This window comes from Coregonus clupeaformis, chromosome 17, assembly GCF_020615455.1.
Source record: "Coregonus clupeaformis isolate EN_2021a chromosome 17, ASM2061545v1, whole genome shotgun sequence".
Classification (NCBI taxonomy): Eukaryota; Metazoa; Chordata; class Actinopteri; order Salmoniformes; family Salmonidae; genus Coregonus; species Coregonus clupeaformis.
The window spans coordinates 11,872,767-11,897,424 of NC_059208.1; the positions used below are offsets into that span (position 1 = coordinate 11,872,767).

The 24,658-nt window shown below is 46.8% G+C and overlaps 1 protein-coding gene across 1 annotated transcript; it reads left to right on the plus strand.

The window, feature by feature from the left end:
* The first annotated feature begins 8,288 nt into the window (after nucleotides 1–8,288).
* LOC121585785 (SNF-related serine/threonine-protein kinase) lies at nucleotides 8,289–22,034 on the plus strand. The gene is made up of 9 exons (XM_041902083.2): nucleotides 8,289–8,550; nucleotides 10,720–11,069; nucleotides 11,399–11,617; nucleotides 11,840–12,086; nucleotides 15,029–15,170; nucleotides 18,097–18,309; nucleotides 18,817–18,951; nucleotides 19,391–20,310; nucleotides 20,344–22,034. The coding sequence occupies exons 2-9, from the start codon at nucleotides 10,947–10,949 to the stop codon at nucleotides 20,853–20,855; spliced, it is 2,511 nt and encodes an 836-aa protein (XP_041758017.1). The 5' UTR covers nucleotides 8,289–8,550; nucleotides 10,720–10,946; the 3' UTR covers nucleotides 20,856–22,034.
* Nucleotides 22,035–24,658: the final 2,624 nt, after the last annotated feature.

Sequence of the window (24,658 nt, forward strand, 5' to 3'; positions counted from 1 at the left end):
TTCCGTCTGGCCACTCTACCATAAAGCCCTGATTGGTGGTTCTACAGAGATGGTTGTCCTTCTGCAAGGTTCTCCCATCTCCACAAAGGAACTCTGGAGCTCTGTCAGAGTGACCATTGGGTTCTTGGTCACCTCCCTGACCAAGTCCCTTCTCTCCCGATTGCTCAGTTTGGACGCGCGACCAGCTCTAGGAAGACACTTGGTGGTTCCAAACTTCTTGATGGAGACCACTGTGTTCTTGGGGACCTTCAATGCTGCAGACATTTTTCGGTACCCTTCCCCAGATCTGTGCCTCGACACAATCCTGTCTCGGAGCTCTACGGACAATTCCTTCGACCTCGTGGCTTGGTTTTTGCTCTGACATGCAATACCAACTGTGGGACGTTATATAGACAGGTGTGTGCCTTTCCAAATGTGTAGATTGATGAGGAATTTTTTTTATTGAATCAATTTTAGAATAAGGCTGTAATGTAATAAAATGTGGAAAAAGTCAAGGGGTCTGAATACTTTCCGAATGAAAGGCACAGTGCCTTCAGAAAGTATTCACACCCCACACGAACAAGGGAAATCGAGCGCATACTCTTTTCCATGGGTGTTTGCTTTGTCTTAACAAATATGTGAGAGTCCCATTTTAAATTTCACATCATACAGTGCATTCGGAAAGTATTCAGACCCCTTCCCTTTTTCCACGTTACATTACAGCCTTATTCTAAAATTGATTCAATTATATTTTCTCCTCATCGATCTACACACACAACCCCATAATGACGAAGCGAAAACAGGTTTATACCTTATTTACATAAGTATTCAGACCCTTTGCTATGAGACTCGAAATTGAGCTCAGGTGCATCCTTTTTTCCATTGATAATCCTGAGATGTTTCTATAACTTAATTGGAGTCCACCTGTGGTAAATTCAATTGATAGTATTAAATTGAGATTTTTTTGTCACTGGCCTACACACAATACCCCATAATGTCAGTGGTATTATGTTTTTTTAAATGTTTAAAATGAAAAGCTGAAATGTCTTCAGTCAATAAGTATTCAACCCCTTTGTTATGGCAAGCCTAAATAAGTTCAGTAGTAATTGATTAACAAGTCACATAATACGTTGAATGGACTCTAATAGTGTTTAACATGACGTTTGAATGACTACCTCATCTCTGTACCCCACACATACAATTATCTGTAAGGTCCCTCAGTCAAGCAGTGAATTTCAAACAGATTCAACCACAAAGACCTGGGAGGTTTACCAATGCCTCGCAGAGAAGGGCACCTATTGGTAGATGGGTAAAAATAATAAACGCAGACTTTGAATGTCCCATTGTGTAACGATCCCGGCAGTCTGAGTCGGGTCCTGTCTGTGTACTAGTTTTTCTGCTCGTGATCTCCAGTTTCCCGAGGGTTCTGGAACGCTCCCTGCCTGGTTGCCGGGCAACGTGCTAGGCGGGAGCTCTCTTGATTTCCGCACCTGCATCCCATTCAGCAATCTGCACACCTGGTCCTGATCATCACCCTTCTTAGGCTCTGGCCTAACATCCATTCCCTGCCGGATCGTTAGCCATGAACATCACTCGTCCGGAACCTTCACCCAACCTCTGCCTGATGGTCGGCGGCTGCCGAGCCATCATTGGACCAACTACTGCACCCTCAACAACTCATCCACGCCGCCCGCTCTGTTCCCTGGATTATTCAGCAGCACTCGTGGATCAGTTAAATAAACACTCACCTTTGACACCACTTACCTTGTCCTGGTCTGCTTCTGGGTTCTGGCTTAGTAAACCGTGACAGAACGATCCGGCCAGTAATGAACCCAGCGGACCTGGACTCTGTTCGCCATGCCATTACCCATCAGGAGAAGATGTTGGGCCATCATAGCACGGTACTACAGGAGATCGCGTTGTCAGTTCGGAACCTTTCTACCGGTCTGACGGAGGTCCAGAACCAGCGCAAGTTTCCGGTGGAGGATCCACTACCGGTTTCACCCATCTCGCCTGCCGCTTCTGGAGCTGTGTCCTTCCGTGAGCCCAAGGTTCCGACGCCGGATAAATATGAGGGGGAGCTGGGAAGATGCCGTTCCTTCCTTATGCAGTGTGGATTAGTGTTCGATCTACAGCCCTACTCTTATGCCACAGACAAAGCTAGGATAGCCTTTGTGATTGAGTTGCTGCGTGGTCGAGCGCTGGAGTGGGCTTCAGCCGTTTGGGAACGACAGGATCCCTGCATGGCTTCATACCAGGGGTTCACGGCCGAGATGAGGAAGCTCTTCGACCATTCCGTCCGAGGGAGGGACGCAGCTAGGCGCCTGTTTTCGCTTCGCCAAGGAACTCGCAGCGTGGCCGACTTCGTGATCGAGTTCAAGACGTTGGCTGTGGAGAGTGGGTGGAATGAGGAGTCTCTGCAAGCGGCCTTTTACCAGGGTCTGTCGGAGCAGCTCAAGGATGAGTTGATCTCCTATCCGGAGCCTAGTGACCTGGACAGCTTGGTAGCCTTGTCTATTCGGGTGGATAATCGAGTCCGAGAGCGAAGGAGGGAGAAGCAATGGGTCCCGTCCCAACCGATCAGCTTCTCAGGTTCCAGTCGGGCCGGGGATTGGACCAGAATACGTCGATCATCGTCCACCACACAGGATTAGTGGAGAGGTCCTGTCTCCCGATTCTGAACCCATGCAAGTGGGGCGGCACGGGTTAACCAAGGAGGAGCGCCAACACAGACGTAGGACTAACTGTTGCCTCTACTGTGGTGGTTCGGGACATTACCTCGCCACTGGTTCCCGGCGGTCGTCAAACTGCGCGGCTCGCTAAAGTTGGGAGGACTTTTAGCGAGCCAGTTTCGACCTCTCAATACCTCTGTCAGACCCCGTTTCCCGGCTACCCTTATGAACAGGAATCAGAGCTTAGCGATTAACGCTTTTGTCGATTCAGGTGCCGATGGAAGCTTTCTTGATGCCGAGTTGGTGGAACAGCTGGGGCTTTCCAAGGAGCAATTGCCGGGAAGCCATTGAAGCTACCACTCTGGACGGCAGTAGTCTGGCACGTATCACGATGAGGACTGAACCGGTTAAGATGCTGTTGTCGGGGAATCATTCTGAGATGATTTCATTCTTCATTCTGCCGTCTTCCCATGTTCCTCTGGTCCTTGGATACCCCTGGCTGAAGGAACACAATCCCACGTTCGATTGGGTGACGGGCAAGGTAACGAGTTGGAGCCTTGATTGTCATGCTAACTGTCTCAAGACTGCCTGTCCCCATTCGGTTCCCAGTCAGGTGATTGAGGCTAAACCCCCAGATTTGTCCCTGGTTCCCGAGACATATCACGATTTGGGGGAAGTGTTCAGTAAGCAGAAGGCTCTGTCACTCCCTCCCCACCGACCATATGATTGTGCCATCAACCTGTTCCCTGGAGCTGTCTACCCCAAGGGAAGGTTATACAGTATCTCCCGACCTGAACGTGAGGCTTTGGAGACCTACATCAAGGAGTCCCTAGCTGCTGGTCTCGTTCGTCCCTCGGCATCACCCCTGGGGGGCAGGATTCTTCTTTGTGGGTAAGAAGGATGGCTCTCTTCGACCGTGTATTGATTATCGGGGGTTGAATGACATCACGGTCAAGAACAAGTATCCCCTGCCCTTGATGAGTTCTGCCTTCGACTCCTTACAGGGTGCTACGGTGTTCACCAAGCTAGACCTACGCAATGCGTATCACATGGTCCGGATCAGAGAGGGGGACGAGTGGTTGACGGGTTTCAATACACCGATGGGTCACTTCGAGTATCAGGTGATGCCGTTTGGACTGACCAATGCTCCAGCGGTATTCCAGAGTATGGTGAAACGACGTCCTGAGAGATATGATCGGTCTCTTTGTGTTTGTTTACCTGGATGACATTCTGATCTTCTCGAAGGAACCTTCCGACCACGTCCAGCATGTCCGGCAGGTTCTGCAGCGATTGTTGGAGAATCGCCTGTTCGTGAAGGCCGAGAAGTGCGAGTTTCACGCCCACACGACATCCTTTCTCGGGTACATCATCTCCAGGGGAGAGATTAGGATGGACCAGGAGAAGGTTAGAGCGGTTCTGGAATGGGCCCAGCCCGGTACGAGATTGCTGCTCCAGAGATTTTTGGGGTTTGCGAATTTCTACCGCAGATTCATCCGGGATTACAGCCGTGTGGCCGCTCCGTTAACTGCCTTGACTTCCAGTATCAGGACCTTCAAGTGGAATCCGGAGGCGGATCGAGCGTTTCTGGATTTGAAGAGGCGATTCACCAACGCACCGATTCTCTCTCAACCGGACACGGCCCGTCAGTTACGTCGTTGAAGTGGACGCGTCTGATGTGGGAGTTGGCGCCATCCTGTCGCAGCGATGCTCCACGGACAGTAAACTCCATCCCTGCGCCTACTACTCTCGTCGCCTTTCGCCTGCGGAGAGGAATTACGATGTGGGTAACCGGGAGCTTCTCGCGGTGAAACTTGCCTTGGAGGAGTGGCGCCACTGGTTGGAGGGGCGGAGCAACCGTTTATTGTCTGGACTGACCACAAGAATCTTGCTTACGTGCAATCGGCTAGACGTCTCAACTCCCGTCAGGCCAGGTGGGCGTTGTTTTTCGGACGATTCAATTTTTTCCCTGACGTTCCGACCTGGATCTAAGAACGGCAAGGCGGACGCCTTGTCCCGGATGTTCTCCAAGACGGAAGAGAGTGGGTCCAAGACCGAGACAATTCTCCCCGGAACTGCGTCGTGGGAGCAGTTATGTGGAAGATTGAGGAGGAGGTGATGGCGGCCCTTCGGACGCAGCCCGGTCCCGGTAACGGTCCACCCGGTCGGTTGTTTGTGCCTGAGTCGGTTCGTCCTGCTGTCCTCAAATGGTCCCACGCCAGCAAGATGGCTTGTCACCCTGGCGTGGCTCGGACGATGGCGTTTCTTCGCCGACGTTTTGGTGGCCTGCCATGGCCGAGGATACTCGGGGTTTTGTTGCTGCCTGTCCAGTGTGTGCGCAGAATAAGAGTACCAATCGGCCCAGCTCTGGACTACTTCACCCCCTTCCTATTCCCCGGCGACCATGGTCGCATCTGGCCCTGGACTTTGTCACTGGGTTGCCCGCTTCTGAGGGGAACACGGTCGTTCTGACTATCGTGGACAGATTCAGCAAGTTCGCCCACTTTGTGCCAATTGCCAAGCTTCCCTCTGCCTCGGAGACGTCCGAGAGTCCTGGTTAGGGAGGTTTTCAGGGTCCACGGTTTGCCCAGTGATATCGTTTCCGACCGTGGCCCTCAGTTTACCTCTGCTGTCTGGAAGTCCTTCTGTTTGGCCATTGGAGCTACAGTCAGTCTCACATCTGGTTTTCACCCCCAATCTAATGGTCAGGCGGAGAGAGCCAACCAGAAGATGGAATCCACGCTACGCTGCCTGGTCTCTTCCAACCCCACCTCCTGGGTCTCTCAGTTGCCTTGGGTTGAGTATGCCCACAATACTCTCCCTACATCTGCCACTGGGATGTCTCCCTTCCAGTGCCTGTATGGCTACCAACCTCCCTTGTTCCCTTCTCAGGAGAAGGAGCTCTCAGTGCCTTCTGTTCAGGCCCATATTCGTCGTTGCCACCGGACCTGGCATCGGGCCAGAAAGGCACTCCTTAGAGTTTCGGACCGGTATCAGCTCCAGGCGAATCGTCGCCGGATCCCCGCTCCCACCTATACCATCGGAGATAGGGTCTGGTTGGCCACACGGGATCTTCCTTCTACGGACTGAGTCTAGGAAGTTGTTGCCGAAGTTCATTGGTCCGTTTGTGGTGGAGAAGGTGATCAATCCGGTGGCAGTTCGACTCAAACTACCGAGGACGCTCAGAGTCCATCCCACCTTTCATGTCTCCTGCCTCAAGCCTGTTTTCCCTCAGTCCTCTGTTGCCTCCTCCGCCTCCTCCTCCTCCTCCTCGGATGATCGGAGGTGGTCCTGCCTACACGGTGCGACGCATCATGGATTCCAGACGGCGGGGCGGGGTTTCCAGTATCTCGTGGACTGGGAGGGGTATGGTCCTGAAGAGAGGAGTTGGATTCGCGGCGACAGATCCTAGATGCTGACCTCATTCGTGACTTCTACCGCCTCCATCCTGGCGCTCCGGGAGTCCGCCCCGGTGGCGTTCGTCGGAGGGGGGGGTACTGTAACGATCCCGGCAGTCTGAGTCGGGTCCTGTCTGTGTACTAGTTTTTCTGCTCGTGATCTCCAGTTTCCCGAGGGTTCTGGAACGCTCCCTGCCTGGTTGCCGGGCAACGTGCTAGGGCGGGAGCTCTCTTGATTTCCGCACCTGCATCCCATTCAGCAATCTGCACACCTGGTCCTGATCATCACCCTTCTTAGGCTCTGGCCTAACATCCATTCCCTGCCGGATCGTTAGCCATGAACATCACTCGTCCGGAACCTTCACCCAACCTCTGCCTGATGGTCGGCGGCTGCCGAGCCATCATTGGACCAACTACTGCACCCTCAACAACTCATCCACGCCGCCCGCTCTGTTCCCTGGATTATTCAGCAGCACTCGTGGATCAGTTAAATAAACACTCACCTTTGACACCACTTACCTTGTCCTGGTCTGCTTCTGGGTTCTGGCTTAGTAAACCGTGACACATTGAGCATGGTGAAGTTATTAATTACACCCAGTCACTACAAAGATACAGGCATCCTCCCTAACTCAGTTGCCCGAGAGGAAGGAAACCGCTCAGAGACTTCACCATGAAGCCAATGGTGACTTTAAAACAGTTAGTTTGATGGCTGTGAAAGGAGAAAACTGAGGATGGATCAACAACATTGTAGTTACTCCACAATACTAACCTAATTGACATAGTGAAAAAAAGGAAGCCTCTACAGAATATAACTTCTAAAACATGCATCCTGTTTGCAACAAGGCACTAAAGTAATACTGCAAAAAATGTGGCAAAGCAATAAACTTTTTGTCCTGAATACAAAGTGATATGTTTGGGGCAAATCCAATACAACACATTACTGAGTACCACTCTCCATATTTTCAAGCACAGTGGTGGCTGCAACATGTTATGGGTATGCTTGTTATCGTTAAGGACTGGGGAGTTTTTCAGGATAAAAAAGAAACAGAATGGAGCAGAGCACAGGCAAAATCTTAGAGATAAACCTGGTTCAGTCTGCTTTCCACCAGACACTGGGAGATGAATTCACATTTCAGCAGGACAATAACCTAAAACACAAGGCCATATATACACTGGAGTTGCTCACCAAGAAAACTGAATATTCCTGAGTGTCCGAGTTACAGTTTGGACTTAAATCTACATGAAAATCTGAAAATGTTTGTATTTCCTTTATTTTTAGGATTTGTGTGTATTGTTTTGTATTGTTAGGTATTACTGCACTGTTGGAGCTAGGAACATAGGAATTTCGCTGCACCTGTGATAACATTTGCAAAATATGTGTACTCGACCAATACAAAAAAAGTAATGTTATTACAACTATAAAGTTGTTGCAATAACACCTAGTTTTCTCCAAAGGTCATTCATCTACATCTGTTATTATGTTGAGAATAGAACAGAGAGAGCAGCAGAACGTGTGTGTGCGCGTGCACTTATGACTATCCTTGTGGGTACTGGATTTCCCCCAAAGTCCCAATAAGGATAGTAAAACAAATGAAATCTCCTTTGTGGGGACATTTCCCAGGTCTCCACAAGGACAAAGGCTATTTAGGAGTTAGGTTTAGGGTTACAATTAGGGGGAGGATTTGGGTCAGGGAAAATAGGATTTTGAATGGATATCAATTTTAGGTCTACACAAGGATAGTTAAAAGTGTGTGTGTGAGTGAGTGAGTGTGTGAGTGAGTGAGTGAGTGAGTGAGTGAGTGAGTGAGTGAGTGAGTGAGTGAGGAGAGCAGAACAGGACATGGAGTGTCCCAGTAAGACCAACCCATAGGTGAGGCTCCTCTGCAATGTTGACTTTATCACCATGGTTCCTCTGGCACAATGATGGCCAGGACTGGAATGTTGGGAGTGAAGATGTTGAATGAATGACACTTCTTCCTCCCTGCTCTTTCTCTCTACACATACTCACACACTGCACCGGCATAAAGCTCCTCTTCAATGATTACAGTGTCTTGGGCTAGTAGTTTCCCATTTTGTGGTTATTTGCATTGATATGCGGGTGCTCGAGTTTTTCTTCGATATGTCGTTTGTGTGTGTGTCAATTTAAAAACAGAAATACATCTGGTGTGGTTTATGTGTTGTTGATGTTTGCTGGTTTACGTACTTCTGACGTCAGAGATGACTGGGACCGATGCGCCCCGAAGAAGAGAGCGAGAGAGAATTGCTGGCTCTATCAGATTCACACACAGAAGCTTTGAAATAGCCGCAGTTATTTTCAGTGCTCAATCTAACTAAACCTAATGCCATTGACAAGGCTGAAGACTGATGTTATCATAGCATATTGTACAGCCTAGTAGCCTATAGCAGACGGTTGTTCTTCAAGGCAGTCTGCATTTAATTACCTATAACGAATGAACGCAGCGGGAAGGTCAGGAATAGCCTACATTGCAACTCACCGCAGCGCGGTAAGTCAACTTAATACCGTAACCGTCCACACACAGGTAGCCTATAGGATTTTTATGTATTTGCATTTAGTGGCGACCTTATGTTTGTATCGGCTGAACAAGCCTAGCAGCCTATACTGTAGGCTGTTAAAATGATAGTGTACCTTTATTTGTGTATCAACACTGCGCTTGCCTACCTCGCCAATGCATTGAAAAGCCATGGCTTCGTTGCGGGTTTCATTGTCGGTAACAAATAACATTCACCATATATCTTCGTTGCGGGTTTCTTTGTCGGTAACAAATAACATTCACCATATAGCTTTGACAGCCTGTCACATTCTGGATGAGGAAGAAAGGGTTGACACAGGCGCTGTCCTGTGTTGGCATGAACACTGTGCCATAAAGGTCCAGACCCCTTGGCAGAGTGGCACACTCAGATAGCCTACAGGGAGGCCAGCTATTTTGTCCCCAAAATATAGTCACTTATCTCAATTATTTAGTGTTCCAAAAATAGTAGCTTGGGTTCTGCAGTTGTTGTTTGTCAGCTTTGTAATACCAGTCCAGGGTCACTGATTTTCTTCTGCCATATCCTACTTAAATAATAATAAGAAAAACAATAACAATAATTATTAAATATTAGTTATAAATAATTATTAATAATGATATAATGCAGTTATTATACACTGAACAAAAAATATAAACGCAACATGTAAAGTGTTGGTCCCATGTTTCATGAGCTGAAGTAAAAGATCCCAGAAATATTCCATAAGCACAAAAAGCTTATTTCTCTCAAATGAGGTGCACACATTTGTTTACATCCCTGTTAGTGAGCATTTTTCCTTTGCCAAGATACTCCATCCACCTGACATGTGTGGCATATCAAGAAGCTGATTAAACAGCAAGATCATTACACAGGTGCACCTTGTGCTGGGGAAAATAAAAGGCCTCTCTAAAATGTGCAGTTTTGTCACACAGCATAATGCCACAGATGTCTCAAGTTTTGAGGGAGCGTGCAATTGGCATGCTGATTGCAGGAATGTCCACCAGAGCTGTTGCCAGATAATTGAATGTTCATTTCTCTAACAACGTCGTTTTAGAGAATTTGGCAGTAAGTCCATCCGTCCTCAGAACCGCAAACCACGTGTATGGTGTCGTGTGGGCGAGCGGTTTGCTGATGTCATGTTGTGAGCAGAGTGCCCCATGGTGGAGGTGAGGTTATGGTATGGGCAGGCATAAGCTACGGAAAACAAACACAATTGCATTTTATCGATGGCAATTTCAGTGCACAGAGATACCGTGACGAGATCCTGAGGCCCATTGTCATGCCATTCATCCACCGCCATCACCTCATGTTTCAGCAAGATAATGCACGGCCCCAGTTTGAAGGATATGTTCACAATTCCTGGAAGCTGAAGATGTCCCAGTTCTTCCATGGCCTGCATACTCAGCAGACATGTCACCCATTGAGCATGTTTGGGATCCTCTGGATCAATTCAATTGACTGATTTCCTTATATGAAAAATCTTTGAAATTGTTGCATGTTGCATTTATATTTTTGTTCAGTATAGATTTGCTGACATTGTGGAGAGTGGTTGAAGTGTCTATTGGAAATATAGACCTTGACCCTTCATAGTACAGTGTGTCACAGTTGTGCTGACAGGGTAATCAATACACACTACTGGAACAGTTATACAACACCCTGCCTGCCATATTGCTGGTTGGAATGTGTCCTCACGTTGAGGTAGCCTTGCCCTAGGCAGGGCAGGGTTAGGGTGCAGTAGTCTGAAATGTCCTTTATTCCCTTGTCCATTTAATCTGAACTGATCTGAGAATGTGAAAGCAAAAAGGTGGATACTCGCACACACACAGACACACCTGAATAGTCACCTTTTAGGAATGTTCTTGGAAACAGTTTGGTCATGTCTCTGTGGTTCTTGGCACCAGAGCAGTGATTCCCGTAAGAGGAACATTACGTCCATCTGGAGGAAGTATTGTATAATCAGACAGGTGCGTGCGTGTGTGCATGCGTGTGTGTGTGTTCCTAAACCCTTTCTATGGTGGTTGGAATGGTTCCTATGTGTGTGAATATTATCAACTCTACCTGTCTTTCTCCCCTATCTTCCTTTCTCTCTCTTCCCACCCCCCTTCCTCCCTCTCTCCCCTCAACCCCACTTTCTCTCTCTCTCACAGGGCTGGAACGCAGACTGCACCATGAGTTCCAGTTCACTAGCAGAAGACTGATCTAAGATCAGAATCTAAAGCCAAATTCATCATACAGCGGTAGAGCTCTCCCGTAGGCACAGATCTAGGATCAGTTCACCCTCCCCACTATTCAGACTTTCACCATTAGGGGGTAAAATGCTAAACTGATCTTATATCAGCGTATAGGGCAAACTTCATCCCAATCCCCAGCAGCCATGGCAGGGTTCAAGAGGGGTCACGATGGGAAGATAGCCGGGCTCTACGACCTGGACAAGACGTTGGGACGAGGACACTTTGCCGTGGTCAAACTAGCACGCCACGTCTTCACGGGAGAAAAGGTAGCTTGTCTGTCTACCTGGTCTTTCCTGTGGGAAGATACTGCAATTCTGGGGGTCCGGAGGGAATACTACAGTTTTTTTTATTTTTCACCTGGCAGTTAATTGATTGATTAATGTAAAGTAATTGATTGGCAAGCAATCCTGTAATTATTATTCCATATCAAGGTGACACTTAAGTTCAGACTGGACCTTGTAGTCATAGGCTATCTGTTCTAGGAGAATTATGAGGATGATGATGATTCTGATGAAGAACATGATGAAGCCACTGCTGCTGATGACAGCGATGATGATGATGATGACCATGATAATAATAATAATTACCACTCCAGGTAGCCGTGAAGGTGATCGATAAGTCCAGACTGGACCCAGTGGCCAGAGCTCACCTGTTCCAGGAGGTCAGGTGTATGAAGCTGGTGCAACACCCCAACGTGGTGCGTCTGTATGAGGTCATCGACACGCAGACCAAGCTCTACCTAATCCTGGAGCTGGGTGATGGAGGGGACATGTACGACTGCATCATGAAGCACGACGGAGGACTCACAGAGGAGGTGTGTGGTGTGTGGTGGGTGGAGGAGTGTGTGTGTTTGGTGGTGAGGGGAGGGGTGTGTGTGTGTGTGCTCACATGTTTGTGTGCTTGCCTGTTTCCGTGCCTGCTATCATTCATTTGTGTGTAATCAAAAAGGACTACAGCAGCATTGTAAACACCCTACCCATAAAAACATAATATAATGATCATCATCACTAAAGCATATCTTCTATCCTCCCTCCAGGTGGCGAAGCGTTACTTTGCCCAGATCGTCCATGCCATCTCCTACTGCCACCAGCTCCACGTGGTGCACCGTGACCTGAAGCCAGAGAACGTGGTGTTCTTTGAGAAGCAGGGCCTGGTCAAGCTCACTGACTTTGGCTTCAGCAACAAGTTCCAGCCAGGGGAGAACCTGGCCACATCCTGTGGCTCTCTGGCCTACTCTGCTCCAGAGATACTGCTGGGAGATGAATATGACGCGCCTGCTGTGGGTGAGTGTCTTTTGGGGGAACTGTGTTTGTGTTGGGGGTAGGGGGAGGGAGGGTGTGTGTAGGAGTATGTACGTGTGACAGGACTGATTTCAGACTGGCTTATTGTGATTTATCAACAGTGGCAGGTTGATATTGCAATCTTTACTTCAGATAGATTTGAGACAGACTGCCTTTTCTGTGTGGTGCTGTGATCTCTCTCTCTCTCTCTCTCTCTCTCTCTCTCTCTCTCTCTCTCTCTCTCTCTCTCTCTCTCTCTCTCTCTCTCTCTCTCTCTCTCTCTCTCTCTCTCTCTCTCTCGCTCTCTCGCTCTCTCGCTCTCGCTCTTTCTCTCTCTCTCGCTCTTTCTCTGTCTTTCTTTGTGTGTATGTGTGCAAGTGTGTGTGTGTTGTACTCTCCAGAATCCATAGTCCAGTGTGTGTTCTTCCTAGTGGGAACAGTGCATACAGTCCTCCATCTGTCCCAGGTGAACTGCTAGATCCTCTAACAAACCAGGCTAATAATGACCCTTACATACAGTTGGCTTTTGGGTCAATTCCATTTCAAAGTCAATACAGTTAGGAAGTATACTGAAATTCCAATACCATTTTTTTTCTAATTGAAAATGTGGAATTGGAATTTCAGTTTTCTTCCTGCATTGACTGAATTGGTCCCAATAGAATGGACCCCAACCCTGCTTGGCAGACAAACTGGGACACTTTCACAGCTATCAGACTACTAACGACAGAGGTGTTGCAGAGGTTAGCGCCTTAGCTGGTTATAGTATTAAGAAATTAAGGTTAAGATCACTTTATTGGTCAATTGCACACAAGGTCCAACCTACATTTTAGTTTTGCTTTTAACTCAACCCCTCCGAAAGACACACATACATAAACATGCAGGGGTTGGAACAAAACCATACTTTTTTTCGTTCCATTCCGCTGTTCCGACCAGCAAAATACAGTTCTGAACCGGTTCGAAACCAAAAACAAGGAACAGTTTATATCGTTCCTTTCTGTTCCTTTTTATACCTCTGAAATATATTTTTTTTACATTTATCTTGACATTAAATAACTACACCAATCAGTGCGGATAGAGCAGCTTGCTATGGAGCGGGCAGCTATTTACATGCATTGGACAGACAAGTGTAGTTTTTGTTTTGTTCCCTGAACCAGTTCCAACCCCTGATCCATATACAGTTTTTTGAGAGGTGCGGGGAGGCTAAGTGCCTTGCTCAAGGGAACAATGGCAGGCAATGGCATCTAGGAGTTGATACCAGCAACCCTCCGGTTGCCAGCTCACTTCCCACCAGACTTTTCCCGTCGGACCCGGGATTCGAACTGTCAACCCTCTGGTTGCTCACACGCCTCTCTAACCGCTAGGCTACCATCCGCCCTATATCTCACTCTGTAGCTATTATCTTCTGAATGGAGAAGAGGTAGATAACAACTCCCAAATCTAATATCAATACTACACCATAATGTGTTTCTCCTAGCACGTCTGGTGTAGCGACACCTCACTGGGGGACTAAATGAAAAAGTAATGGAAATAAAATGAAAAAGAAGAGGGAAAAGAAGAGGGGGAGGGGAAGAGACTGAAAGGGGGAGAAAGAGAGTGAGAGAGACAAGGGGAATCAGTATTCATCCCCTACACCCAGAGGCCAAGGCTTCAGACCCAGAAAGGAAGAAAGAGAGGGAGCATTTTACATTTTTCTGACTGAGTGGAGATGTAGGGCCAATTTTCTCCTCTCTTTTCTATCTTGCGCTCTATTTTATCCTTCTCTTTTGTGCTGAGCAGATGATCCGATTTGTGTTTATAGTTGCTGACGCCTCTTGTTGTGTGTGTGTGTGTGGGGTATGGGTGTGTGTTTATGTGTGTGTGTGTGTGTGCTGTTGGTATCACTCACCAATGCTGTGATTGCTGAATGTAGCCCATCTGGCCGAGGGTGAGTGATGCCAAAGGAAATGGTAGGGGCACTGATTGTTATGCAGAGAGGGTTGTATCTTAACACCAGGCCTGTAATAGAGGATGCAGAGGGTGTTACATCACACAGCTTTCTCACTAATAGCAGATCTACAGCTTATAAGAGAGACACTGTGACAAGCTCTCTTTAAATATGGATCCAAGAAACTCTCAGCCAGCTGGTTTATAAATAAAGTTATCCAGGAAGTTGTTTGCCCTATGACAAGATAATGAGGGATTGGGTTCACGGTTGCAACAATACCTGGTGACGTGAAAACAGGCGATAGCAATGTTTGTTGTCCTCTCTTACTGCAGTGTGTGTGTATGTGTGTGTGTGTGTGGAGATAGTTGTTCTGTTAATGGTCGTTCTGATTAAGAGAACTGTTCCATATACTGTAAGAAGATGTGTGTTAGAGGCATTGAAGGATGAACATAAACCCACTTTTTGTGTGTGTGTGTGTGTGTGTGCCTGCATGTGTGTTGTTCTTATGTGTGCGGGCGTGTATCCATGCATGGGTCCATGCATGAGCGGAACGTTAATGTGTGTGTGTCTCTGTGTGTGTGTGTGGTCAGGCAGATGACCTAGGCCAGTGTGTGTATTTATGGAAGTGTCCTGGTCAGATGATTCACGCTTCTTCTGAATGGGAGCAGGTTGTTCTTATGTAGGTCAGTGAAATTATCATGAAGCGGAAAAAACATACAATACCATGTCTCTCTCTCTTTTCTCTCTCTGCCTTTCTTACTCTCACTCGTTCTTTCCCGCTCTCTTTCTGTTTCTCTGTTTTTCATTCTCTGTTTCACAAGTGAAATGATCTACTGTAGCTATACACCTTTCACCAGGTATATGAAGGACCAATAAGAGGGGCTAATCTCTCTCTCTCTCTCTCTCTCTCTCTCTCTCTCTCTCTCTCTCTCTCTCTCTCTCTCTCTCTCTCTCTCTCTCTCTCTCTCTCTCTCTCTCTCTCTCTCTCTCTCTCTCTCTCTCTCTCTCTCTCTCTCTCTAGATATCTGGAGTCTGGGGGTGATTCTGTTCATGTTGGTGTGTGGCCATCCACCCTTTCAGGAGGCCAATGACAGTGAGACCCTCACCATGATCATGGACTGTAAATACACAGTACCATCACACATCTCCTCAGCCTGCAGAGAGTGAGTCACACATGCACATACAGACGCACTCCATTTGAAAGTACTCTGTAGCTGCTGCATATTTCATGCCTATAGATGTGTGAAGAGCAAGAGTGGAGAGGAGAGCAGAGGGGACGAGAGGAGAGAGGGATTGTGGAGAGAGAGGCATAGTGTAAAAAGACAGTATCTCTCCTCTCCTGGTCACGCCTCTGCAGTAGTACCCCAGTCCCAGTCCCAGTCCCAGTCCCAGTCCCAGTCCCAGTCCCAGTCCCAGTCCCAGCCCCAGCCCCAGCCCCAATGCTGTGTTAAGTTGAGTGTATCTCTGATGCTTCCATTAAAACATCAGGCTAATCTATTTTTAACATTGTTCTGCTGCTGCTGCTGCTGCTGTATTGAACCTCAGCTCTCTGCAGTGGTGTGTGTGTGTGTGTGTGTGTGTGTGTGTGTGTGTGTGTGTGTGTGTGTGTGTTCAGATGGTTTCTGACTAGGCTAGCCCCCATTATATATATCACACCATCACCATGGAGGCTAGCCTAGCCTTATCAGGGGAAGTCATATTCGAGATGCAAAGCCTCTATTTATTAAAGTGGAACTGACAGCTTTTTAGCAACATGAAATCTTACTCAAATCCCCACGAAGAATATGACACCTTTTAAAAAATATATTTTCGGACAAGTGAGCACTTAGATATGGTAATTTTCAAGTTTTCATAAATTAATGTTTGGGAATGATTTATAGTAAGGCATTTGTGAAAATTCATAGCAATATAGAGTGGGAAAGCAGCCGTGCGTTTGGACAATTAATAGACACTGCAGTAAATAAAACTTAATAAAAACAATTGTCTTGTCCAGGACCGGAGTCTACGCAGACCGGTGCGCCACAGCCAATCAGAGCTACAGTAGGCCTATATGCAAATAAGCCATTTGCCACTCTGGCCATCATTCACTTTGAACTGGACTGTGTGTTTACAGGCAGTAGCAACAGCGCGACTTTAGATCATTAGAACGCATTTGCCAAAAGCCACAAAATACACCTAAATGGATTTCTGCAAATATGTAAATACCACAGGAGTCCTCTTACATTTGGGAACTCACAGTCCTATTCGATCAAACAACCATGTAAAGGTAGGCTATCTCTCCCTCAGTTACCTATGCACATCAACAACACCAAGATCAACAACTAAAACTAGCCAGAGTGAGATGAACTAAAATATAATGAGGGAACATTAGATAAACCCTCTCAAACTGCTTCAGCTAGTTGGTCGTCAAAATTGCACTGATAAACTATGGGGAATTGTAGCCTGCTCGTCCTTCTGCAGCTTGCCTGCCAATGCATGATTGTCCCAACCCACGTTTTGACAACTGAATGGGAACTTGCCTGCCCACCCATTTGATCCATGCCAAATACATTTGATTGAGTAAGTCGCTTTGGATAAAAGCGTCTGCTAAATGGCATATTATTATTATTATTGACAACTAAGAGATATGCTAAATGTGGATAACAGTCGTTCAAGTTCAGCATAGCTAGCTAGCAAAATGATTCACATTTCTTGCTAGCTAACCTGCATCTCTAGCTGTAGCTACCGAAAAACGATATGAGGGGAAAAAGTCGGTCACTCACCCACTCTCCAATGACATGACATCCTCCCAGCAGCTAGATATCATTAGGCTCCATGTTTTTAGCTTGCTAAATAAATAGCTAGCTACATAAATAGATACGCTAGCCCAGGGGTGTCAAACTCAATCAGTGCACCTATATGATGCTGTATATAGCATTTTAACATATTAAATCAAAAGAAGAGCTAAATAATGTTTGTCCAGCCTTTGCTGCTATGCTTGCAGATGTGCATAATATGGTGCGACCCTAATCAAAAAGTATTTAACTCCAAATAACAAAAACGTAGCAGTAGGTTGTTGTAACATTTAAACTTAAAACATGTTTTTACTTTTTTTGCACTGCATGGATCACCGGTGTGGTTGAATGCAACATTGCTGTATGGTGCACTCAAAATGTATTTTAGTTGCCAGCCTAGCCTACTGCTCAAATGTTGCTGTAATAGGCCTACATGTTTCTCCTTTGCATGGTGTTTTGTTGCAGGTTTTGTTATTTGGTTATTCATTGTCAAGCTTTAAAAACCAAAGCCAGACTGCAACATTTTAGTAGCCTAGATAGGACTGTGGCATGTGTCTGTACACTTTCCCTCCGCTGCGCGCTGTAAACGGGACACACGAAAGCAGCTCAAATGAAGTTGAATTCACCGATGTGAGCGCTTCAGGCTGTAATTTCATAAAGTAGATGACTCAAATGTTGACTCATTTATATTCTCTTGTGTTTGACACATGTGCGCTAGCCTATTAGCCACGTTATGACTGACTTGTGATCATTGCCCTTGCTAGTTTGATTGTATTGACATTCCCAGCCTTAGTTACAGTTGTTTGTTTTTGTTCAAAATATTGAGTCATTGAAACTGAAACAGTGCATCCCGAATGGGTGGAGGCAGCAAACAATGTACCAGGCCAGTTGTGATTTACAACCTGATATCAATATTTTTGGGACTACCAAGGAATGTATTGGTGAAATATATTATTCATGCATTGAACTGCATCCATCTATTCTGCCAACAATGCTTTATTGTACGTCATGGAATTTTGAGTCAAATAGAACCTATTTTTAAAACCTCTTATAAAGTTGGTTTTGAAGCATAAACTGGGAATTTGATATTTTTTACTGATATTATGATTGTCTGTTTGTTTCATATCTGCAAAGTAATTAAAATGCTGTCAGTTCCACTTTAAGCCTTGTATTAAGATTTTATTTAACCTCTATAGTTACTATGGTAACCAAAATGTAATAATTAAATTACCATCATTAATTAACTGTACCTTCATCTCCCTCACTCCTTCTCTCTCCTCTCTCTATCTTTCCATCTCTCCTTCTCTCTCTCTAGTCTGATTGACTGTATGCTGCAGAGAGACCCTAAGAGGCGGGCCACTGTGGAGCTGATCCAGGGCCATGATTGGCTGCAGGGAGTTGATCCCTCCCCTGCCACCAAGCTGACCACGCCCCTGGTGTCATACAGGAGCCTATCAGAGGAGGAGCACAGCAGTATCATTCAACGAATGGCACTAGGTGGCATTGCAGACAGGGACACCGTCACAGAGTAAGACACACACACTTGCACACACTCTCACACACACACACACAATGAACGTACTCTAATTCTATGAAGGCCTCTCCTTCCATTTCTGTTCACACAGTCCTGTCATTAGGTGGTAATGATCATTATTAGTGACTGTCCTGTATCGCTGTCCTCTCGCATCACTTTGCCAGCTGGCGTGACGCTAAATTGCTTCCCCACTGTCGTCATCAGTTTATTTGTCATTAGCAGCCCTCTGAGAGCCTGCTCTGCAGCTGGTGTTGCGTTAAATGGATTCCCTGCCCCTGTATTCTCAGTTGGACTCACAGCAGTCATCGCTGTTTCTGTTCTGCTTGTCGGATTCTGCTTGTGTGTGTGTGTGTGTGATTGGGGAGGATAGCTCGTAGTTATGGTAATCTAGTATGTTAAGTATGTTCTGATGTATGTTCTAAACTTGTCCTCTCTCTCTCTCTCGCTCTCTCTCTCTCTCTTTCTCATTCTCTTTCCCGCTCACTCCCCCTCTCTCTCTAGAGCCTTGGAGTCTGACCAGTATAACCACATCACAGCTACATATTTCCTGCTAGCAGAGAGGATACTGAGGGAGAAACAGGAGAGAGAGCAGAACAACCACACATGGTCCAGCCCCAGCCACAAGGCCCAGTTCAGGTACAGTAAATATGAACACATACACACTCACACACGCATGCACACACTCAGACTAAGGGCAGAATGTTGTGGGCTCTGTTTCTGTCAGTCTGCATTGCACTCAGCCCAAGTGGGGGAGAGACAGAGAGGGAAAGAAAGAGAGGGAGAGAGGGAGGTAGCTGCCACAGTAAATAAACAAATAAACAAGTGGAGAGAGGGAGAGGAAGGGAGGAGGGAGGGAGAGATGTTAACCAGTGCTTCCTTTCCCAGTGTGCTGTGTGTTAGGGGATGTAAGGACAGAGCAATGAGCTTAAAGGGGACATTCTGTATTTCTTTATTCTTCATTTAACAAACTAAACTAATCAAAAACGAATCAAACAAACTAAACAGAAAAGTTATACCAACCTTCCTCTATGTTGTTAAAACTCTCTGCTCCCTCTCTCTGCTTAACCCTCTCCAGGCAGTCTTGGCCTACCAGAGTGGACGTGCACCAGGACATGGGGGACGGTTTGGGTGGTACCCCCATCTCCCACCCAGGGGGCCCCCAGTCCCCCGCCCGCAGTGCTGAGAGCCTGGTCCACCACGGACCCCGACCCAAAACATCCCTACTGGAACTCAACCACAGACGGTTGGACAATAACACACACCCCACACACACTCTGACCCTCCAGGCTGATGACACACACACTACACACAAAGCACTCCCTTCAACACTCCCTCCTGTCGGTTCATCCAGAGAGCACCAGGACAGGGGCCTCCGGCCTCCAGTCAAGCCCCACTCCATCCCCCTCAGGCTAGGCTCCCTGGCCTCGCCCACCCCCTCTAAACCAGGGAGCCCCAGCCTCTTCAGCCTAGATGAGGAGGAGGAAGATGAGGAGGAAGAAGAGGAGGATTCGTCTCCCTCGGTTCTCCCTTCTCAGGTGGTTCTCCGGCATAACGTTGCCTCATCTTCATCATCCTCTTCCTCCCCTTCCTCTGTCTCTAACCGACTGACTTCTCGTAAGAGCGCACCTGTCCTCAACCAGATACACGAGGAGGAAGGAGATGAGGAAGAGGAGGTGGAGGAAGAAGAGGAGGAGGAGAAAGTAGAGAAGGATGACAAGGAGAAGAAGGAAGGAAAGATAGAAGGAAAGAAGTGTGGGTTCAAGCCAGAACAAGCTTTCCTCAGCCTCCATACTGGGTTGTTGACGTTGTCAGGTGTGTCGTCTCCAGCAACGGTTACCAAGGTGGCAACGGTTGCCATGGCGTCTCCCACCTCAGAGAGGAGAGATGACAATGACTCTGTGAGCCAGCTGGGCCAGCGGAGACCGGACAGGGACACGACAGGACCAAGACAAGGAAGACCTAGCTTTGCCTGTGGTGGGGGAGACAGAGGGGGGAGTGGGGGAGACAGAGGGGGGAGTGGGGGAGACAGAGGAAGAGAAAGCCCCTCTGCTGATGGCTCAGGTATGGGGGCGGGACTAGGGGTGTGTGGCTCGGCCAAAGCAGCCAGCGGATTGGTGGAGAGCCTGAAGCTGATGAGCCTATGCCTGAGTTCCCAGTTCCACAGCCTGACAGGTGGGGGAGGAGGGGTAAGGGGGGGGAGCTTGGACCACCAGGACCAGCCAGTGTGGAGGATGTGTATGGGGGGTTCTACAGGCAGCCTGGATAAGGTCTCTCTCCTGGGGGGTCCGTCGCCCGGAGGGACCCACCACCTCCAGCACCACCCCCTTGACCATCTCTCCGACCCACAGTTCGAGGCCCCGTCCTTGGGCACACTGAGGCTGAGTGAGCTGGACCTGGCCAGGGAGCACCACCGGAACCTGAAGAACAGAGTGCTACAGATGCCTCTCAGTGATAAGACTATGTCAGTCAATATACACAGGAGCCCCAAAGAGGGTCTGCTCTGTCCCCCTTCACCTCACAGCTGCTGCCAAGTCATATAGACCACATCTATCATCCTCTCCTATCTCCCCCCCTTCCTGAGATGGAACAACATACTTAAAGTTGCCACAATGACAATCTTTAGTTTATCCATGTTTGTAGACAATCATATTTAAGTTATTTTAATGCTGACTGAAAATAGTTGGGGACATGACCTTGTGTTGTGAATGAAATGAGAAGTTTAAAAGATAGTATCATATTAACCATCAGGGCATCCGCTGTAGTTGGTTGAAGTACAGTATGTTACAACTACATTATATGGCGTCTTCTCTTCACAGTTTCTGTCGTTAGTCTTGGACAGACACACACACACACACACACAATCTCCATTTGTGACTGTAAATATGTGTAAATACAAAGTAGTACTTTAGTAGTACAGTACTTCTATTAGCAGTGCTTCCAGTAGAGCTGTGATGAGTTCTAGTCAGACCCTGACCACTAGCAGGGTTGGGCTCAAATCCATTTAAATTCAGTCAATTCAGACTGAATTATGTCATAAAGAAGCATTGAGGAAAATTGGACTTGGAATTTCAGTTTACTTCCTTAATTGACTGAATTGAATTGGAATTGACCCCAACCCTGACCACTACATACCCGTAGAGTGTTCCAAGCCAAGACATTAACAGTATCACCCCTGCAAGTGTTGCTCTGTTGTGACGGTGCTTGACATATTCTTGTGTGCTATCTAACTATCTAAGTATGTAGATGCCAGTGCATGTGTTCTATTGTACAAGACGACTTCTAGAGTTTAAACATCCACCTGGGGACTGTTCCAGAAATCAGGATCAATGAATTAGCCAGCTAACTGTCCTAAATATTCTAAAATAACTTATTTTCTAGAAATATAGATTTGAAATTAGCATGGTGTAATTGACTTGACAACCAACAACAGATATTCAAGTTTAGCTTTCAAAATGAACCAGAAAAATTAAGACATATATATCTGACTGTTTTTAAAGTTAGCTGGCTAACTTAATGACACTGCTTTCTGGAACACCCAACCTGTACTGCACTAAGACACTGTAATGGCCTAAAACTATGTCACTCTGCCTCACACAACAAATTGTACAACAACAACAACCACAACAATGTATATGCCAATAGATATGTATTGAGCCTAATGTACTGTACTGTATGTATATGGTAATGTATAAAAAATAAACTGTTGTGAATAAGAATTATGTTCATTTGTTATGTTTCTTTCTTGTTTGTGTAACAGGCTTCACTGTGCTTCGCTTCCTCGCTCACCCGTACTCAACTAGGAGTGATCTTATGTCCTCTGCTCCCCAACACACGTCACCGCCCGCTTGACAATGTATTGGCCTGTTGTGCTACCGAAAAGGTATCGAGTAGAGACATTTTAAGCTGGAAAGTGAGGTTTGTGTTTTAATCTTTGTTGACACGACCAAGCACAGACTGCTACTGCAGGTCACAAAGATGAAGGTATTAAAAGACAGAGCGAAAGAGAGAGAATAGAAGAAAGAGGGAAAGATACACCACGTGAAAGAGTGTCTGAATTGGAAGGACAAAACGTGAGTCGGAGAGAGAAAGAAAGAGAGGGAGAGAGAGACAGATAGAAAGGCAGAGAGAGAGAGATGGGTGGGGGAGAGAGAGACAGATAGAGAGATGGGTGGGGGAGAGAGAGACAGATAGAGAGGCAGAGAGAGAGATGGGTGGGGGAGAGAGAGACAGATAGAGAGGCAGAGAGAGAGATGGGTGGGGGAGAGAGAGACAGATAGAGAGATGGGTGGGGGAGAGAGAGACAGATAGAGAGGCAGAGAGAGAGATGGGTGGGGGAGAGAGACAGATAGAAAGGCAGAGAGAGAGATGGGTGGGGGAGAGAGAGACAGATAGAGAGGCAGAGAGAGAGATGGTGGGGGAGAGATAGACAGATAGAGAGATGGGTGGGGGAGAGAGAGAGAGACAGAAAGGCAGAGAGAGAGATGGGTGGGGGAGAGATAGACAGAAAGATAGATGGGTGGGGGAGAGAGAGACACCCATCTAGGACACCTAGTTACTGAGAGGAGGTAGCCATTCTATATGCAATCCACTTCTAGTCACAATGTGTGTGTAATAATAATTCATAATTAGGTGGGTGTTTATATTTGTCCTATTTCACACATGTACAAGTGTGTATTATACGCATGTGTGAATTGGAAGTGTGTCTGTGTAGTGTCATCACAATTAACTGGTGCAACCATTAGGCCCTGTCACTCAAAGTGAGGAATGCAATGCTTTCACAAGCAGAGAGGAAGAGAAAGGAGGAGATAGATCAAAAGCAAGACTGCTTCATGACATGGCTTTTAGAAAAATCACTATAGAAATCCTATGTATTGTTATTAATGAACGCCTGGTTGGGCCCCAGTCTCTTTTTGTTTCTTTGGCCAACTCTTTTGTCATTGTGATGTTGCTAAACAGAAACACACTAGCATTGTGCTTGGATATCTGCCCATATCTATAAAGCTAGCTAGCTATCTGTCCACTGACTGGGACTTTGGACCCAGGGTCTGTACAGAGCACATCATTCTAACTGTTCCATAATGACAGCGGGTGACTGTCATGTAGCAGTATTGACTATTGACACACTGAACCTGTGAACATGAACTATTTTCTACGCTCTCTTCTAAGCTCTCTTCTACGCTCTTCTATCTGATAAGGGAGTAGAGAGGAAGAGAACAAGAGAGAGAGAGTGAATGAATCAATCACTGTACTTCATTGATCCCCAAAGGGAAAATTTTGTTTTTCCACCGGCTGCAGAAAGGGAAGGTCACAGAAGGTCAGGACAGATGATTAACAGCTGATAGCCTGCTCCTTTCCCACTCTTCAGCTCCAACCGGCATTATAACTAGCACGAACAACTATGGTTAGAACACACACACACACATAATTTCTTGCGATTCCAAGGGTTACGAAGACATCACCGGTCTCCATGGCTATGCTGTTGCCAGGATACGGCTCTCGGGGGTTGGGATATGTTGATGTGACAGGCGAGGTGAGGTGATAGGGAGAGAGAGGTGACAGAAGAGTGTCAGTGTTACATATCAGGGTGGGGTGGGCTCCAATTTAGACTATAAGAGAAGAATGTAGCCACCAGGGTTGGGGTCAAGTCCATTTCAAATGAGTCAGTTCAGGAAGTGAATCGCCAAAGTTTCTGCAGCAAGATGCCTTCGTCAGCAAAACGCTGGTGATCTTTTCATAAATTATTTCCACTGCCTGCCTGTGTGTGTGTGTGTGTGTGTGTTGTGTCAGTGATTTGCATTGCTCATCATCCCTTACAGTCGGAGAATTTGCATGGTGATACTTCATCGCCACCTGCAGGCATAGTTCAGTCGGTGTGTGTGTGTGTGTTTGGGGCGCTGGAAAAACCCTGCATCAGTCTTGGGGGCGATGGAAAAACCCTGCATCAGTCTTGGGGCACTGGAAAAACCCTGCATCTGACTATGATTGGGAACATAAACACACACACGAGATTGCACAGGCACACACACACACACAATAAGATGTGTAATGATCAGAGACACCATCTCTCCCATACACACAGAAGCCGAGAGGAGAGTGGTAAGTTAAACTATCTAATTACAATTTCTTAGGTGAGTAGATGTTTGTGTCTGAAATGTAACCTTATTCCCACTGCTTTTCAACACATGGCACTTTAATCCTAATATATAGTGCACCACTTTTCAAGATAGGGCTCTGGTCAAAAGTAATGTACTATATGGGTTGTATAGGGCCTTGGTCAGTTGTAGTGCACTATATAGGGAGTAGGGTGTCATTTTGGATTTGTTGTATTTCTTTACTGGACATA

What these genes read in the sequence shown, in the direction of transcription:
- LOC121585785 (XM_041902083.2), top strand. Translation starts at nt 10,947, where the DNA reads ATGGCAGGGTTCAAGAGGGGTCACGATGGGAAGATAGCCGGGCTCTAC. An exon ending in ACGGAGGACTCACAGAGGAG is followed by an intron (nt 11,618 to 11,839) that starts GTGTGTGGTGTG and finishes TCCTCCCTCCAG; the next exon opens with GTGGCGAAGCGTTACTTTGC. An exon ending in GACAGGGACACCGTCACAGA is followed by an intron (nt 18,310 to 18,816) that starts GTAAGACACACA and finishes CTCTCTCTCTAG; the next exon opens with AGCCTTGGAGTCTGACCAGT.